The sequence below is a fragment of the Myotis yumanensis genome, unplaced genomic scaffold (genome assembly GCF_028538775.1).
Source record: "Myotis yumanensis isolate MYYU_CA2020_CCGP unplaced genomic scaffold, mMyoYum1.0.hap1 SCAF_5, whole genome shotgun sequence".
NCBI classification, from domain to species: Eukaryota; Metazoa; Chordata; class Mammalia; order Chiroptera; family Vespertilionidae; genus Myotis; species Myotis yumanensis.
This window is the reverse complement of record NW_027223756.1, coordinates 30,857,913-30,876,470: the sequence shown is the minus strand read 5'-3', so window position 1 is coordinate 30,876,470 and position 18,558 is coordinate 30,857,913. Positions and strand designations below refer to the sequence as shown.

At 37.9% G+C, this 18,558-nt stretch overlaps 2 protein-coding genes and 1 pseudogene across 6 annotated transcripts in view; 2 read left to right on the top strand and 1 right to left on the bottom strand.

Moving 5' to 3' along the window:
• PKD2L2 (polycystin 2 like 2, transient receptor potential cation channel) overlaps window positions 1–10,705 on the top strand; it is a 33,131-nt gene extending 22,426 nt beyond the window's left edge. Inside the window, exons 12-14 of the mRNA XM_070414937.1 lie at window positions 701–755; window positions 10,052–10,164; window positions 10,609–10,705. Coding sequence (XP_070271038.1) covers window positions 701–755; window positions 10,052–10,164; window positions 10,609–10,705 — 265 coding nt within the window. The remainder of the gene's footprint in view (window positions 1–700; window positions 756–10,051; window positions 10,165–10,608) is intronic.
• A 698-nt stretch (window positions 10,706–11,403) lies between these two features.
• The window catches only part of FAM13B (family with sequence similarity 13 member B), a 65,438-nt gene continuing 58,283 nt past the window's right edge, over window positions 11,404–18,558 (bottom strand). For 4 of the 5 annotated variants that reach the window (XM_070414932.1, XM_070414935.1, XM_070414936.1 and 1 more), the window contains 2 exons: window positions 17,243–17,344; window positions 11,404–15,367 (listed from right to left, as the gene is read on the bottom strand). In XM_070414932.1, the coding sequence (XP_070271033.1) occupies window positions 15,244–15,367; window positions 17,243–17,344 (226 nt within the window). In that variant the 3' untranslated portion in view covers window positions 11,404–15,243. The remainder of the gene's footprint in view (window positions 15,368–17,242; window positions 17,345–18,558) is intronic. The other variant, XM_070414934.1, reaches the window with a different exon arrangement.
• On the top strand, window positions 17,586–18,536 carry LOC139010459 (elongation factor 1-beta-like; annotated as a pseudogene).

Below are 18,558 nucleotides of genomic sequence, written 5' to 3'. Positions count from 1 at the left end.
AATAAATCCAGTAGTGCTTAACTTCTGAGAGTGTCTTGAAACTCTAAGCTAATTTAAAAGAAATATAAGCCGAAACCGGTTTGGCTCAGTGGATAGAGCGTCGGCCTGCGGACTGAAGGGTCCCAGGTTCGATTCCGGTCAAGGGCATGTACCTGGGTTGCGGGCACATCCCTAGTAGGAGATGTGCAGGAGGCAGCTGATCGATGTTTCTCTCTCATCGATGTTTCTAACTCTCTATCTCTCTCCCTTTCTCTCTGTAAAAAAAAAAAAAAAAAAAAAAAGAAAAGAAAGAAATATAAGGTATGCCATACCACTAATAAAACTTAACAGAAGCTGGACAAGAGGGTGAAATTCCTCTATAAAGGTAGGAGACAATTTTAGTCTACATTTAATGCATTTATTTAGCTATTGAAACAAAAACATTTACACAAAACATTAAGAATACACTTACATTTATTGAGTTACTTTGTCATTAAAATGCTTTCCAAACCCACACTTCTGACAATGGGACATAAATACGTTTTTATAGTTAGAAATGTAATTCTCTGAGTAACTTCTTAATGACCACATTTTCCAAAAAGTCAGATATCAGAAAGAACAGAAATGCAATTCAGAACCTTTATATAAATCTGCTTGTATTTTATGCTGGCATTTCCCTATTTACTGACATGTGCCTCTAATTTTTCTTTCATATTTTCAGTAGGAAAAACAAAGATTTGGCTGAACAAGCCAGAAGAAAAGGCTTTGATGAAAATGTAAGATGTTAATTTTCTCATAAAGAAGTTATAGCTTTATTAGAAATATGCTTACAAAAATGTTCCAAGTTAGAACTGAAATGATTTCTTTTTTCAGAGCATTAGTTGCCACCTCCAAATATTTCTCCCAGAATCTATACCCTTGTTTAGGACAAATCATTTGGATTCCAGATGCTCCCTCTTTCTTATTGGTGCCCTCAGTCAGATACCCTGGTCCTACAGCTGTACTCTCACTGTGGGATAATCACACAGGGTTTAGTAAGTATACTCAATTGAGATGATTATATAAATTTTCTCCAGTAATCATTAATATATGATAAATCACTTTAATGATTTTTTATATTTCAGAACTATAACATACTCAATAAATGACTCAGTATATATACATGTATGTTTAAGAAATCATTATAAAGCACACAATATATGCAAGGAAAGAAAATGTAAGCCAAGGATTTTTATATCTAGCAAAACTGTAATTCAAGGCTCAAAGAGTTTTGAACGTGGAGGAACTCAGGTAATACTGTTGTATTCCTGAGGATTCTATAGGGATTAGCTTCTGCCAACCAAGAGATGATTGGAGAAATTTTGGAAAAAAGAAGGAGGGACAGAGAAGGAATAAGCAGAAAAAGCTGACTGATTGGTTCATATACTAGTATAATAGTTAAAATTATCTTTTAGAGTTAACCAAGAAGAAAAGAAAAAACATTAGCATATTTATGAGTACAATAGTAAATAAGATTTTTTAAATTATTTTAAAACTCCTTTATCACATTTTAACATCTCTGAAATCAAGATGTGCCTTATGGTTGATAGTGTATCATATGTTAATTGGCAGCATTTTTCATAAGTGTTACATAAAAAAAAAGGTGTGTCTTACAGTAGACTCCACTTCTCATATACAAGGAAATATAGAAACATAATTTAAAATGTAATTGGGTAGTAGAGAGGAAGGAGATGAGGAGGAAGAAACTATAAGCTAATTTTCTTGTTAAACTTGTTTGATTCCTTGTGGAGGGAATCAAAGCAAGAAAGGGAGGTCTCAGGATGTATAAAAAGTTACATGACTAAAAACAAACCACTGAGCCCGGCCAGTGTGGCTCAGTGGTTGAGTGTCAATCTTTGAACCAGGAGGTTACGGTTTGATTCCTGGTCAGGGCACATGCCCAGGTTGTGGGCTCAATCCCCAGTGTGGGGTCCCCAGTATGGGGCATGCAGGAGGCAGCTGATCAATGATCTCTCTCTCCCTCTCCCTTCCTCTCTGAAATCAACAAAAATATTTTAAAAACATGCACTGGAACAAAAGGGCAAAAGTACAAAACTAAAAAAGAGAACGGAAAATATAACACATGGTAAAAGACTTAAAATATAACTGTAAGACAATATGATATAATTGTGACCAAATATAGCAGACATATCGGTAATGGCAAAAAGTATAATCTACTTAAAAAGAAAAATATTTTCAGACTGAATCGCAAAGCAATACCCAATTCTACACTATATCCTAAAATATACACCTAAAATAAATTCAGAAAAGTTAAACATAAAAGCATGAGCTAAGGTATAATAGGAAAGGAAGAGATATCAGGGGACACAATCTAACTAAAGATAGAATTCAAGACAAAAAGCTCTGAATGAGATGAAGGGTACTTTATAAGGCTAAGATCAACTCTAATAGTTATGATTATCAATGCACCAAATAACATGTCATCAACTTCCATAAAAACTACTGGACTTATAAAAGGAATAATAGGAACACACAAAAAATAGACAACACATCAAGAAAAATAAAAGGATTAAAAAAGACAATATAATAAACAGGCAATCTTACAGTTATGTGTTAAATTCTGTACTCTCAGAAGATACATACTTTTCGAAAACCCATTCATTAAAACTGATCATATATTGGGCCACAAAGAAAAGCTCAATAAATTCCAAAAAGTAGTTAATACAGAAAAAAATTCTTGCCCTCGCCTATGTGGCTCAGTTTGTTGAAATCTATAGTTTTCAAAATAGTATGTATTGGCATAAGGACAAATAGACTAATGATCAGAATTGAGAGCCCAGAAATCAACCAATCAATGTTTCACTCTCACATAAATGTTTCTCTCTCTCTCTTCCTCTCTCTCTAAAATCAATAAAAACATATTTTAAAAAGAAAAATATCTGAAAATGACATAAAAATATATTAATGAAATTGTAAAATAAAAAATTATTTAAGCAAGAAAAATTTTAATTATTAAACAATTTTTAATCAAAGAGAAAATACAAAATGAAATTGCAGAAAACAAAATGATAAAAACACTATTTAACAGAATCTATAAGATAAAGGCAAATACCCTACCCAGAGGGAAAATTAGTAGCCTTAAATTTATCAATAAAAGCCGAAACGGGTTTGGCTCAGTGGTTAGAGCGTCGGCCTGCGGACTGAAGGGTCCCGGGTTCGATTCCGGTCAGGGGCATGTACCTGGGTTGCGGGCACATCCCCGGTGGGGGGTGTGCAGGAGGCAGCTGATCGATGTTTCTCTCTCATCGATGTTTCTAACTCTCTATCTCTCTCCCTTCCTCTTTGTGAAAAATCAATAAAATATATTTTTAAAAAAAAATTTATCAATAAAAATCAAAGACAGAAAACATATTAATTTTAGCATGTGACTCAAAAAGTTAGAAAATAGACAACAAATAAGAAATAAAGATAAAAGCAGAACTGAGTTACAAACAACAATTAGTATACTAATAAATAAATAAAAAGGCTGGTTCTTTGAAAAGATCAGTGAAAAGAAATCACTAGACAACAAACGGAATAAGAGGGAGAAAGCATAAACATGCAAAGTAAAAAACTACAATGGGGGAGATAATCAAGAAACAAAAGAAAATTTTAAATATCACCAAAATAAATTGAAGACAACACAAACAAATGGAAAGACATTCTGTACTCATGGATTGGAAAAATTAATATTGTTAAAATGTCCATACCACATGAACCCATATACAGATTCAATGAAATCCCTATCAAAATTCCAATGGCACTTATCATAGAAATAGAACAAATTCTTAAATTTGTATGAAAGCATAAAAGACTGAATAGCCAAAACAATCTTGAGGAAGAACAAAGCTGGAGGAATCATGCTCCCTGATTTCAAACTATATTACAAAGCTATAGTTTTCAAAACAGAAAATATTTGCAAATCATATATCTGGTAAGGGGTTAATTTCCAAAATATATACAGAACTCATATATCTCAGTAACAACAAAGTAGGCAGAAGACCTGCACAAACATTTTTCCATATAAAATATACTGAGGGTTGTCAACAGGTAATAATAAAGATGCTCACATAATCATTAGAAGATTACAAATCAAAACCACAGTGAGATTGCACCTCACACATGTGAGAATGGCTATCATCAAAAAGACAAGAAATAACAAGTGTTGGCAAGGATTTGGAGAAAAGGGAACCCTTGTGCACCCCAGGGGGGCAATGTAAACTGCTGCAGTCACTATGGAAAACAATATGGAGCTTCCTCAAAAAATTAAAAATAGAACTACCATATGATTCAGCAATTCTACTTCGGGAATTTATCTGAAGGAAATAGAAGCACAAACTCAAAAAGATATCTGCACCCATGAATCCATTGCAGCATTATTTACAGTAGCCAATACATGGAAGTGTACATCAATGGAAAAATGGGTTAAAAAATGTGGTCTATATACACAATGGAATATTATTCAACCATAAAAAAGAAGATCCTGCCATTTGTGACAACATGAATAGATAGCATTATGTTAAGTGAAATAAGTCAGATAAAGAGAAGTACTGCATTGTTTCACTTACATGTGGAATAATTTTTTAAAAATTCACAGATACAGGCCTAACCAGTTTGGCTCAGCGGATAGAGCGTCAGCCTGTGGACTCAAGGGTCCCAGGTTCGATCCCAGTCAAGGGCATGTACCTTGGTTGCGGGCACATCCCCAGTAGGGAGTGTGCAGGAGGCAGCTGATCGATGTTTCTCTCTCATCGATGTTTCTAACTCTCTATCCCTCTTCCTTCCTCTCTGTAAAAAATCAATAAAATATATTAAAATAAAAATAAAATAAATAAAAATAAAAATTATCATTCTCCCCTTAAAAAAAAAAATTCACAGATACAGAGAACAGATTGGTGTTTGCCAGAGGTGGGTGTGGGGGATCAGCTAAATGGGTGAAGGTAGTCAAAAGGTACAAACTTCTAGTTTTAAAATAAGACATGGGGATATAATGTTCAGCAGAGTGACTATAGTTAATAATACTGTGTTGTATATTTGAAAGCTGCTAAGAGATCTTAAAAGTCCTTATCACAATAAAAAATCTGTAACCGTATGTTGAGGGATGTTAACTAAACTTACTCTGATCATTTCACAATATGTACAGGGTAAAGCAAAATAGGCTTACCATTGTGAGTACACAAAACAGTTTATTCTTCTTTCTTTTCTTTTTTTAATCCTCACCAAAGGACATGCTTTTATTAATTTTAGAGAGAGAGGAAAGGAGAGGGAAAGAGAAACATTGATGTGAGAGTGAAACACTGATCGGTTGCCTCCCACATATGCCCTGACCGGGGACGGAACCTGAAGCTTAGGTGTGTGCCCTGACCAGTAATCGACCCCACACTGGCCAGGGCTACAGAGTTTACTCTTGCATTATTTTTTTTTTTCATACAAACAACTGTAAACCTATTTTTGCCCCACCCTGATATATCAAATCATTATGTTGTACACCTGAAAAAAGTCACTAAGAGACTTTTGGTATAATTTTATGCAAATAACATTTGAAAAACTGAATGCAATGGATTTTTCTATAAATATCAAATTGATTAAAACTGAGCACAGAAGAGATTTTTTAAAGCCTAAACAAATCTGTACTGTAGAAGAAATCAAGTCATCAAAGAGCTACCTTCAAAAGAAATCAGACCCAGTTGGTTTCACAAGGGAATTTTACCAGATTTTTAAAAATTGATTTTTAGAGAGCAAAGGGAGAGAGAGAAACATCGATGTAAGAACAGAACATCATTGCCCAGCCGATGAGGCTTAGTAGTTGAGCATCGACCCATGAGCCAGGTCATAGGTAGATTCTCGGTCAGGGTACATGCCTGGGTTGCAGGCTCAATCCCCAGTAGAAGTTGTGCATTAGGCAACTAATTGATGATTCCCTCTCAACATTGATGGCTCTATCTCTCTCTCCCTCTGCTTTCCTCTCTGAAATCAATAAAAATGTATATTTTTAAAAAGAGCAGAACATCAACTGGCTGCCTCCCCCCGACCCTCACTGGGAATCAAGCCTGAAACCTGGGTATGTACTCTGACCAGGAATTGAACTGGCAAATTTTTGGTGCATGGGACAATGCTGAACCAACCAGGGTGTATTTTACCAGATTTTATACAGAACAAGTAATTTCAAGCTATTTAAGTTGTTCCAGAGCAAATGGAAAAGTTCTAAATTATTTTTACAAAGTGATTATATAGTGATTCTAAAATCTGGCAAAGATCATACCAAAAATAAATAAGTAAGAAAGTATCACATAAATCCAGAAGCAAAAGTCCTAAATAACATATTAGCAAACAATCTAACAGAACAAAATTATATATCACTAGAGGCCTGGTGCACACATTCGTGCACCAGTGGGGTCCCTTGGCCTGGCCTGAACCCTCTTGCAATCCAGGACCCCTCAGGGGATGTCAGAATCCGTGCACCAGGCCTCTAGTGTGCATATAAGATCTTTGGTTAATCTCTTCTCACCCTCCCCCTCCCCCATTCCCTCTGAGATTCATCAGTCTGTTCCATGTTTCCATGCCTGTGCGTTGAGCATCTGCCCCCTGGTGGTCAGTGCGTGTCATAGCTACCGGTCCAACAGTCGAAAGGTCGCTTAGGCTTTTATATATACACATGATTTTAATAGAATTTATTCTAAGATGGAAAGATGGTTCAAAATTGGGTAATAATTCATTCTATTAATAGACTCTAAAAGGAAAATTACATGATCATTTTCCATAGATGTTGGATATTTGATAAGATTCAACATTCAATCTTGAGGGGGAAATAAAGCAATATAGGAAGCGATGGATACTTCCTTGATATAATAAAAACATATTTATTCACCCCTAATCTAGCACTTGCTTAATTGGGAGAAACACTGGACACATCAGAAACAAGACAAAGAGGTATTGGAGGGATCAGCCAAAACAATTAAGAGAAATAAACTAGAAGTATAAAAATTTCCTCTGTGATTCCTTTAAGTTTTCTAGGTATACAAATGAACTGAAAATTTATAACAAATTCCATAAATTAGTAGGAAAAATGATTCACATACATACAACCATGTTATATATATAAATATCAACTAGTTTGTTAAAAAAAATTTAATAGAAGACTCTATTTATAAAAACAACAATGTAGAAAATGCCAAAGAATTACTAAAAAGTGTTTAAAAACAAAATAAGGAAAAATTTTAAACATTCCTTAAAGACACAAAAATTCACTCAACAAAATAAAAATATATACTTACTAATGTATCAGTCAGGACCTAGTCAGGAAGATGGAAATCACATTATATGTTTCAAATAGAGAAAATTTACCACAGGGAATTTGGTTAAGGAAGTACTGGAAGACAGAAAAAGTAAAAACACTGAGGCAAAACATAAATAATCACTGTAGGATGATGCTACCACTCCAGGGTGAAGGTACAAAGGCGGGGTTATCAGAACCTGCTATCATAGAGAAGGGCCCTGCATAGGTGCTCAGATCTCTAAGGGCACCCCCAGCCCACCCTGAGGGAGTGTGATGAGTCTTGTTCTGGGTACGCCAAAAATTGCTAGTAGCAAGTCTGGGATGAGTTTTGGGAGACATTAGCTGAGTAGTTGGCCCAGTTTATCCTATTGGCTGTTTAGTACACACATTTGAATTTCCATAAAACAACAGTAACTACTTCAAGCTTCCATCTAATAAGATGAAACTATCCTTTATACAAATAAAGGTACTCTTATCCTTTCCCCAAAAAGGGAGAAGCAAAGTCCCAATAGTAATTATATCGATCCTCTGAGTGACTTTAAGGCTTTTTTTATCCAAATCAAAATCCCTTAAAAATATGTTTAAACTACAAAGCTTATTTTGGGACATTTAAGTATTGAAAGCACCTGTCCACTCAAGAATTCCTAGGCTCCAAATATAGCCCTCTCTGCACTCATTTTGTAGTTGCAACCAATTTCCTCTTGATAATTAGGATCAATCACCAAAGCCAGTTGAATCTTTGACTAAAGCAAGAGGTTCTCAACCTGTGGGTCGCGACCCTTTGGGGGTCGAACGACCCTTTCACAGGGGTCGCCTAAGACCATCAGAAAACACATGTATAATTACATACTGTTTTGTGATTAATCACTATGCTTTAATTATGTTCAATTTGTAACAATGAAAATACATCCTGCATATCAGATATTTACATTACGATTCATAACAGTAGCAAAATTATAGTTATGAAGTAGCAATGAAAATAATTTTATGGTTGGGGGTCACCACCACATGAGGAACTGTATTAAACGGTCGCGGCATTAGGAAGGTTGAGAACCACTGGTAAAGGATCCCAAATGGACAGGTGGAAGGTTCAAATTCTTAAGTCAATTGTCCCTTGATGGAAGCATGCTGTTTCTGAGTTTGTTCCTTTGCACCTCCCCTGCCACCGAGTACTCATCAGTTAGGATCCAATCAGAAAAACAGAAACACACTAGGTAGTTCAAAAGGAGGTTTACTACAGAGAATTCATTTCTGAGCTTTTAGGATGACTATAAGAACTAATGTGGAACACCAAATTAATCCAGAAACAACTATAAAAGGCAGCTACCACTTACAGGGAAGAGGTGGGATGACCAAAACCTAGAAACTTGGAGGAAATGTCCCCACTGAGTTGCTGCTCTGCCTTTGATTTTCCTATGGCTGTCAAGGAAGGCTTCATGGAAAAGAGTGATGGTTGAGATGGGTGTTTTGAAAGATGAGTCAAGTTTAGCAGGCATAATCTATTCAACCCATATTACTAATGTTTCCACATTATTATAGGCCTGGTCATTTAGATATAGTTATGGGGCCTACCACTTTTTAAACAACACATCAAAAGCATTTAGTAAATATGTCAAAATGTGGGTGCTGTAATGTGGCCAAAATAAAACTAGAAAGATTAAAAGCAATCCTTTCCTACTTCAAATACTATCTGGTAAGTTTCTCTAACCAGAACAGCACACATTTATCAGGTGAACAGTACATAAATGCAGGTGTCATCATCCTGAGGAAGGTAATCAAGAACCCTTATGCCCTAACTGGTTTGGCTCAGTGGATAGAGCGTCGGCCTGCGGACTGAAGGGTCCCAGGTTCCATTCTGGTCAAGGGCATGTACCTTGGTTGCGGGCACATCCCCACTGGGAGGTGTGCAGGAGGCAGCTGATCGATGTTTCTAGCTCTCTATCCCTCTCCTTCCTCTCTATAAAAAATCAATAAAATATATTTAAAAAAAAAAAAAGAACCCTTGTAACACGGATCCACTTTGCTACTTAGTGGTATTGCTGGAGCAGGGCAATATCATACTCATTTACTGACAAGTATTTGAGTCACATCTAAATGCACTTTCCTCTTTCCCGCTTTTTCTAGAGCTGTCCTTATTTTCCACAATGTACAAGGCAATTTTTCCAAAGTTTGGGAAAAGGTATTTGCACACTAAAGGAAAGTGGGGGATAGTGAGGACAAAGCGCAGGAAGGACTCCTTAGGATCAGAGAAGGATGTAGCAAAGAATTTGCTGGTACAAGGAACTAATTTGGGGGTATCTAGACAGACTGGAGTGTACAAATTGATGCAGTAATTATGAAGAGGGGATTGGGATGGTTAGGTAAAACTGCAGGAGTGTGGCTGAGAAGCAGCTGTGCAGGCAAAGAATACACACAGATATACTTTTAAGTATAGTTGCAAGAATAAAGGTACAAAAATATCTCAGGTTTGGCCAAGTGAAGAATGAAGAAAATCATGAAAAGAGTGAGCTGGAGATGTAGTGAGGAGGAGGCAATGAAATGAAAATAAGCTGATAATTTTAATTTTAAAATTCCCCAACTCAACCAACAGTTCTTACACCAGGTCCTCTGAAGTAACTGCTAATGCATAGTACTAAAAACTGCCAAGGCAAAAAGGCAGTGGGGCTCAAACATCAACCCTGTGATCCTTGTAAAACAGACTTGAAATAGAGAAAAACTTAAATGATTGCAGACTAGGCTTTTCCTCTAACTTGACAGGAGATTCAAAGTGCAGAGCAGATGAAAAAATGGAAAGAGAGGCTTGAGAAAAAGTATTATTCTACAGAAATTCAAGATGACTACCAGCCTGTCACTCAACAAGAATTTAGAGAGTAAGTATTTGTTCTCACCAGGGTATGATGGGATTATCATGACATGGGGGTTGGGGACATGAGTTATACACTTTATTTTCCCGAACCCAAAACCTCTTCTGCTAAGATGTCCCTTATTTCTCCAATTGCTTTTATCCAATTTTAAAGTTAAACAGAAAGCACAAGCCTTCTCTTGTTTAAATGTAGGAGTGAGACCAACTGCTTTTTATCCTTGCTTCTCTAAAAAGGAACTGCCATTTATACTTGATATGTGTAGCAGATACTGTTCATTCCCCACACAGCTTTAGATTAGATGCATAACTGACCATACCAGGCATGTTTTAGTTCAAATAATCCCTTACCACTCAAAGCACTTTACAATAGGCACTAATAATCTGCTATCTCTTTTATGCACAAAAGTGTGTTACTGATTCATTCTCTACTTCCTTCTAAATTATCTTGTAGCCTCTTTTTATACACTTTGGAGCTGGAGAAAGAATTACACTACATCAATTTAAAACTAAACCGAGTGATGAGAAAGGTTTCAGCTCTATCCTACTGAGACAAGTGGAGGTGAGAATCTGTGATGCAATCATTGTACATTTCTAACAAAGATTCATTTCTGTATTGAATTATTTCCTAAACTTGTCCCCATTTCCGATATGCTTTAAAAGCACTAAACCACCTATCATCAAACTATTGCCAGAGTCAATGATCATCATCAAATGATTTCTGGGACTTAATTGCCCCTGGATGGGACCGACTGTTACAACATGCCTCCAAAGTATATATACACTGGTTCACACAGAGGACTTTATAACGTTATTAAACTAGAGGCCCGGTGCACAAAAATTTGTGCACTCAGGGGTGGGAAGTCCCTCAGCCTGGCCTGTGCCCTCTCGCAGTCTGGGACCCCTCGGGGGATGACCACCTGCTGGCTTAGGCCTGCTCCCCGGGGGATTGGGCCTAAGATGGCAATCAGACATCCCTCTGGCAGCCCGGCAGCCCTCGGGGGATGTCCACTTGCCAGCAGGGAGCAGGCCTAAGCTGCAGTCGGACATCCTTGGCGCTGCTGAGGAGGCAGGAGAGGCTCCCACCACCACCACTGTACTGGCAGCCGTCAGCCTGGCTTGTGGCTGAGCACTGACCACCAGAGGGCAGCTCCTGCATTGAGCGTCTGCCCCCTGGTGGTCAGTGTGTGTCATAGTGACCAGTCATTCCCAGTCTTTCTGCTGTTAGGGTCAGTTTGCATATTACCCTTTTACTATATAGGATAGAGGCCTGGTGCACGGGTGGGGGCCAGCTGGTTTGCCCTGAAGGGTGTCCCGAATCAGGGTGGGGGTCCCGCTTGGGTGCCTGGCCAGCCTGGGTGAGGGGCTGATGGCTGTTTGCAGCTGGTCACACCCCCTTCAGGGTGGGGGTCCCCACTGGGGTGCCTGGCCAGCCTGGATGAGGGGCTGAGGGCTATTTTCAGGCTGGCCAGCAACTAAAGCTCCCAGCCTCTCCTTTTATTCTTTTTTTTTATTTCTGGGATTTATTTACCTTCTATAATTGAAATATTGTTGCCGTCACTGGCGCTCCCAGCTCTGAGGCCGCTGCCTGCTGAAAGCAGGTATCTGGGGTTTGTTTAGCTTTTATAATTGAAACATTGTTGCTTTTGGGCTCAGAGCCGGGCCGCGGCAGGCGGAGAACCTTGACTTCCTCCATCACTGGAGCAAGCAAGCCTCCTGCTCGCTTCAGCTGTGTGGCTGCCGGCCGCCATCTTTGTTGGCAGTTAATTTGCATATTGCCCTGATTAGCCCATGGGAAGTGTAGCGGAGGTACGGTTAATTACCCTTTTTGTCTTTTATTAGATAGGAGGATTCTATGAATGTGAAGGGAAAAGTACAAAATAATGCTGCTTACAGTTCATGGTGCAGGTCTCTAATTAATAGCTCAGTAAGTAGGTAAAGATGATTTTACTTTTTTTTTTATGATGATTTTTCAATGTTCCACGGACTGTAAAAACCACTGGTGCTCTAATCCTGTACCATGAACCAGATAATAAATGCATAGGACTCTGTAAAGCCATCACACAATGGCTCAAGTAAAATAATCTCTCATCTCCATTCTTCCAATTTGAAGTCTCCTATAAAAAGCTAAAGTGTTAAAGAATAAACTTTCTAACCACTTACAGAAATTTCACTAATACCTTCAAACTAGAAACTCATTTAAACGGTTTCTATAGCAACATCTAAAGTTTCCCAAAAGTGCTTCAACTACTTTAGAAAGCAAAATACACTTTAAAAAATAAAGAGCAAAGTAGGAGTATCAGGGTTATTAAAAGTCATGTTTGAAAAGTGTAAATGAAGATACTCCCAAAGCCCTGTTTGGATGGTTGGAAAGTTATGTGTGGCTGGCATTTAGGAAACTCTTCTAATTTTTTTTTTTTCAAGTTACATAAACCCTCCTAGAAAAACCTTTTGTTCTCTTAGCCCAAGCAACAGCATTTGACCATAGTACTCAACTTCCACATTGCTGCTCAATAGTCCCTGGATTTTAAATCTGAATAAAGGACATTTTAAATCTACCCACATTCCTCAGGCCAAGCTCACCACATTTTCTTAATAGATAATTCACTGCAACAAGAAATGCTTACTATTCTCTCTGCATCTTCTCCCTACATTCCCACAAGGGAATCAACAACATGGCCTTTCCCTATTTTACCACTTCCCAGAGCTGTAGCCAGCCAGATAGTTTACTAACCCTGTTGTCCCCCCATATGATACCGGGTTAGGGTAATTCAAAGCCTCAGAACATTAAGACAAGGGAATACTTGAGGTCTCTCTTTTTCACTTTTCAACATCTAGTGGGGGTGGAGGTGGGGAGAAGCAAACAACATTTGCAATGACTCAGAACATCAAAGTTCTTTTATTACAAAAGTCTATACAATGAAGTGCCAGACACAGCAATGCAATTATACGGGTAGTCATGTATATATCTATATATTGTTTATATATAGATATTCAGTTTTAACTTATACCAAAGTAAAACTATCACAAACTGCCTTACTCTACCACCTACAGCTCAACTATGACACACAATATTGTCACACAGCATTGGTGCTGCCATGCCACTTTTATCTATTCTATTCACAGCCAAACAATAACAGTGAATAACCAATATCATGAAGCAGCTGTTAATTTTAAAATGAAACCAGTCAGGCCACTGACTTATAAAAATATGGTACTCATATAGATTTAGCATTACAAAGAAGGAATATATTATTTAAAACATTTAAATAGTGCATATGGACATTTTTGCATGTGGTATATAAAATAAAACATTCATATAAAACAATATACAGTGCACATTAAATGTTTGGATATACTCCTGCCTGGAGAGTGATAGAAATTAACTAAATGCACACTGCATGATGGATTCAAATCAAAGTGATCTTTTGGCATTCTCAATTTCATTTTTCTAGGTATACATTATGAATGACCTAGCTGCATCAAAAGAAAGGACATGCAAAGGGCAGGATTTAGTGCTGTACTCCTTAACTACATGTTCACTACCAATGAATATTCCCTCCCTGCAAAAAAGGCATTGCACACACAGGTGAAATATGAAGCACTAGAAATACTACTTATTATCAAGCTACTTCATGGGCTTACTATGCAATAGTGCCAGAAGACTGAGGTTCATGCTTCCCTCATCTTATTAAAGGATGTTGCAAAAGTCCATTTTTGTATGGAACAAATTGTTAATATTAACTAGTTAAGAAAACCAAGCATGAGTCATTACATGCAAAACATGGGCACAATCAAAGTAAGACACTCATCATTCCAAAAAAGCACCGGAAAAAAATTGAACACTTAGATTGAGCCTGACCAGAATATGCTATTAATGACAGTTACATTGTTAACACAAATAAAGTCACCATTCTGTGAAAATGATTAGCAGAATGATACCTCGTTGAGTACCCAAAGAAAAAGCCATGCAAAGCCAAAGAAAACAAGATATGCTTAGAGTATATAACAAGGGGCACACCACTACATATCTTGTGACCAGCGCTTTAAACACCATGTGATTGAGCAAAAAGTGATCCCTTTAAAAGATGTTTTCTTTATGGATTTTGCTAATTAAGAGAAAAAAAGGATGCAACCTCCTGAAGGTACATGTAAAAATGCAGTGGTATAGCCCTTGTTAAGAACAGATTTACCTCAGGCATAATGATTCTTTTGCTAATTTCGGCCCATTTAATTGAACACACAAATCTGAGTACCATCCGAGTTCCTACATACTGACATGGCTCTTTACTCATATTATCTGGAGGTCAGTGGGGAGAAAAAATGGAGGATCTGATCCAGACAAATCACATCATCACCAGTTGATGAACAGTAGCTGAGAAAACAAATAGTAATTTAAGTCCCATAGGCAGCATGTGGTATGATTCAGTTCTGTGTGTTTTCACTATACGAATAAGCAAGGTCACTTTTTGGTCTAACCTCTCTTATCTTGATCCAGGAGCTGTGTGACCACTGAATTGCAAAATTTTGTTAACATACTACCTGTGAAAAAGTGTTACTTTGGGAATTAAACAGAAATGTGTTCCACAGTAGGACTTGAAATTTCAGTTGATTTTAGTTTTCGAAGAAAACATAGAACATGGAGCATATGTGCACATTTATATGCTTTTCTTTCAAATTTTCAGTCATTGTGTAAGAAAAAGGCAACCAAAGAATTCAATGTGAAGATTTTCCTCTTAATTTTCTTCCGTAATGAAAAAACAATGAAGTTGGTAGTAACAAAAAGCTTGTACTTCCAAAGTCCTTGAGGCTGAAAGGATAAAATACTAGTCTTTTCTAATAGGATGTATCTGTAGTACAAAACAATGAAGAAAACGGGATGTTTGTTAAAGGTAGAGAGAACAGTCTGTTAATATGGAACATTGTGCTCCCTAGAGAGGGTCTACTTACCCTCCCCCCATCATTTCTCTAGTGGCACCACAACCAAATTACAAAATGAGATTCTGAGTGCCTGACAAAAAGTACCAGCCAAGTACACACGATGATAGTTTTAGGGAATACAACTGATTTTATGATGTTTCAAGCATTTTTATATGGATTTTGAAGAATCTTGCTTGCTGATAAGAACTTCAAGAAGCCTAAGCTTGGCTTTAATTTTCTTGTACTCCCTGTACTCCTCAAGTACTGGAACACGATCCTCTTTCTGGGCATTCCTAGGGGAGAAAATAAAACGTGTAATATTCTAGAGATCATCTGGAAAATAAAGTCCCAGAGTTATCCAAATGTGAGACAATGTTACCAAATATAAATTCAAATAAAAAATTGCTCTGTAAGGAAAAAATATTATTGGATTAATCCCCCCCCCCGCCCCATCCCCAAAGAACATTCCTGAAATACTACTATTTTTGATGGATTTTTTCTATTGATACATTAAATGATACTATACTTATCAATGATGATTGTAAATAACTAGAGGTAATCTTTTACTTTATTTTTTATAGGTAAAATTTTAATAAGACATACACTGCTAGACTCTGTCAGGTCTGTGAGTGTACATATTAAGTGCCAGAGGGCTATAATGAGTCATTTCAGACATTAACTCTGGCTTCAGTGAGTTGAAATGTAAAAGCAAAACATCTTACTTATAGTAGCAAATAAGTAGTTTCCTAACTTTATATCCTATATAATAAAAGCCTAATATGCTAAGTTTCTGGTCACCTGTTCAACCAATCAAAGTATAATATGCTAATGATATGCTAAGGCCACTCAACCACTTGCTATGATGTGCACTGACCACCAGGGAGCAGATGCTCTGACGGGTAGGTTAGCTTGTCGAGTGAGATGGGCCAGACACGCCCTGGAGCCCTCCCGTGACCCTTCCCTGGCTGGCCAACCTCCTGCGTCCCTCCCCTGCTCCAATCGTGCACCGGTGGGGTCACTCGGCCTGGCCTGCGCCCTCTCGCATTCAGGGACCTCTTGGGGGATGTTAGAGAGTGGTTTCGGCTCCATCTCACAGGCCAGGCCAAGGGACACCACTGGTGCATGAATTTGTGCGCCTGGCCTCTAGTTATTAATGACCCAATACAATCTACTTTAATTACTAGGTAAAGCACTAGGTATAATAATTATAAGCAAAGTTTCTTCCAATAAGACAAAGAATGAAAACGTACTTGGAAAATTCATTCTTGTACTTGAGATTTTTTTTAAACTATTTTTGCTAACCTATATAGATAACTCTCAAATTATTTAAAGTAAACACATTTTAGAATTTGTAATATACCCATTGGCTGGTAAGATCACCATTACATGGTAAGACTTTTCTGAGACCTGAGACAGCCTGCATTTCTGGCTACCATTTGAATTAGAATGTATTTTTCTTACTCAAAAAAGAGTCTCACTGAGTCAACTGCACATTATGCAGTTAGATAAAGCCAACTGTCATATTGTATTATAGGAGCCACATGACTGCCACCCTGTGACAACTTTGGAAATGGGCAGCCTGGAATGAACAATGAAACCTAAGCAACAATGGTCTCAGTATAAGAATCCAAACCAACTGAAGATCCCACTCATGTTATGAGACCCTTGCTAATACATCTTGTTTCACAAACACTTCCAAAAGGGTGAGGGTGTGGTATAAAAGAACAAAAAATTGACACTCAACCAAGCCTATCTAGGACAACTTTAGAATATTTTATCAGATGTTTACTTCAGCTCTGACTTTAATATATTTTTATTGATTTCAGAGAGTAAGGGAGAGGGAGAATCATTGATCGACTGCCTCCTGCATGACCCCCACTGGGAATCAAGCCCACAACCCGGGCCTGTGCCCTTGATGGGAATCGAACCCAGGACCCGCCACAGGCTGACGCTCTATCCTGAGCCAAACCAGCTAGGGCAGCTCTGACATTTTCTTGCCATTAATGTATAAAAAAATGTTTTCAGGGCTTCAATGTATAAAAAAATGTTTCTTACTTTTATTGTCAATGCTAATAACCTTATATGCACAATTTATGTCTGATCCTCTTTATTTAACATGTGAGCACTTGTGAGTTTAAAAAGGCTCAATTTTGTGATGCTCAACAAACCTTCCATTTTGTTGATAAAATGCTTCTTCAAATTCCCGTAATGTTTTACGTAGTTTCTTTTTTTCAGCTCTGGCTTTCCAAAGTTGTTCCAGTAATTCAGGCCTAAAATTGAAATAGGAAGAAAACATTACTGAAAGGGCACTGTTGATTCATTATGTTCTCAACAGTGGTTTGAACCCTTGCTCCACCCCAGACCAACTAAATCAGAATAGTTGCTAGTAGGGCTCTGCAGCAATACTTAAAAAAAAAAAATCCTGCCCTTTCTTCCCTTTTAGCACTCGCTAGCAATAGCCCGTGCTCCACTTTCTCCTGCTGCCGCCCAGCTCCCGGGTTAGCCAACACCATGGGCTTTGGAGACCTGAAGAGCCCTTCCGGCCTCCAGGTGCTCAACAACTACCAGGAGGACAAGAGCTAAATCAAGGGGTGTGTACCATCACAAGCAGGCGTGGCAGTATTTGAAGCAGTCTCCAGTCCAACACCTGCCAACCTGTACCATGCCCCTCATTGGTACAATCACATCAAGTCTTACGAAAAGGAGAAGGCCAGCCTGCCTGGAGTGAAGAAAGCTTTGGACAGGGATGGCCCTGCTAATGTGGAAGACACCACAGGAAGTGGAGCTACTGATAGTATAGACAATGACAGTGACATTGATCTCTTTGGACCTGATGAGGAGGAGGGAAGCAAAGAGGCTAAGAGAAGAACACCTTGCACAGTATGAGTCAAAGAAAGCCAAAAAACCTGCACTTGTTGCCAAGTCTTCCATCTTATTAGATGTGAAACCTTGGGATGATGAGACAGATATGGCAAAATTAGAGGAGTGTGTCAGGAGCATCCAAGCAGACGGCTTGATCTGGGGCTCTTCTAAACTGGTTCCAGGGGGGTATGGAATTAAAAACTTCAAATACAGTGTGTAATGCAGTGATGGCGAACCTTTTGAGCTCGGCGTGTCAGCATTTTGAAAAACCCTAACTTAACACTGGTGCCGTGTCACATATAGAAATTTTTTGATATTTGCAACCATAGTAAAACAAAGACTTATATTTTTGATATTTATTTTATATATTTAAATGCCATTTAACAAAGAAAAATCAACCAAAAAAATGAGTTCGCGTGTCACCTCTGACACGCGTGTCATAGGTTCGCCATCACTGGTGTAGTGGAAGATGATAAAATTGGAACAGACATGCTAGAGAAGCAGATCACTGCTTTTGAGGACTATGTGCAGTCCATGGACATGGCTGCTTTCAACAAGATCTAAAATCCATCCTGAATCAGTGCCCTTTAAATAAAAGCTTGAAAGATTAAAAAAAAAAAAA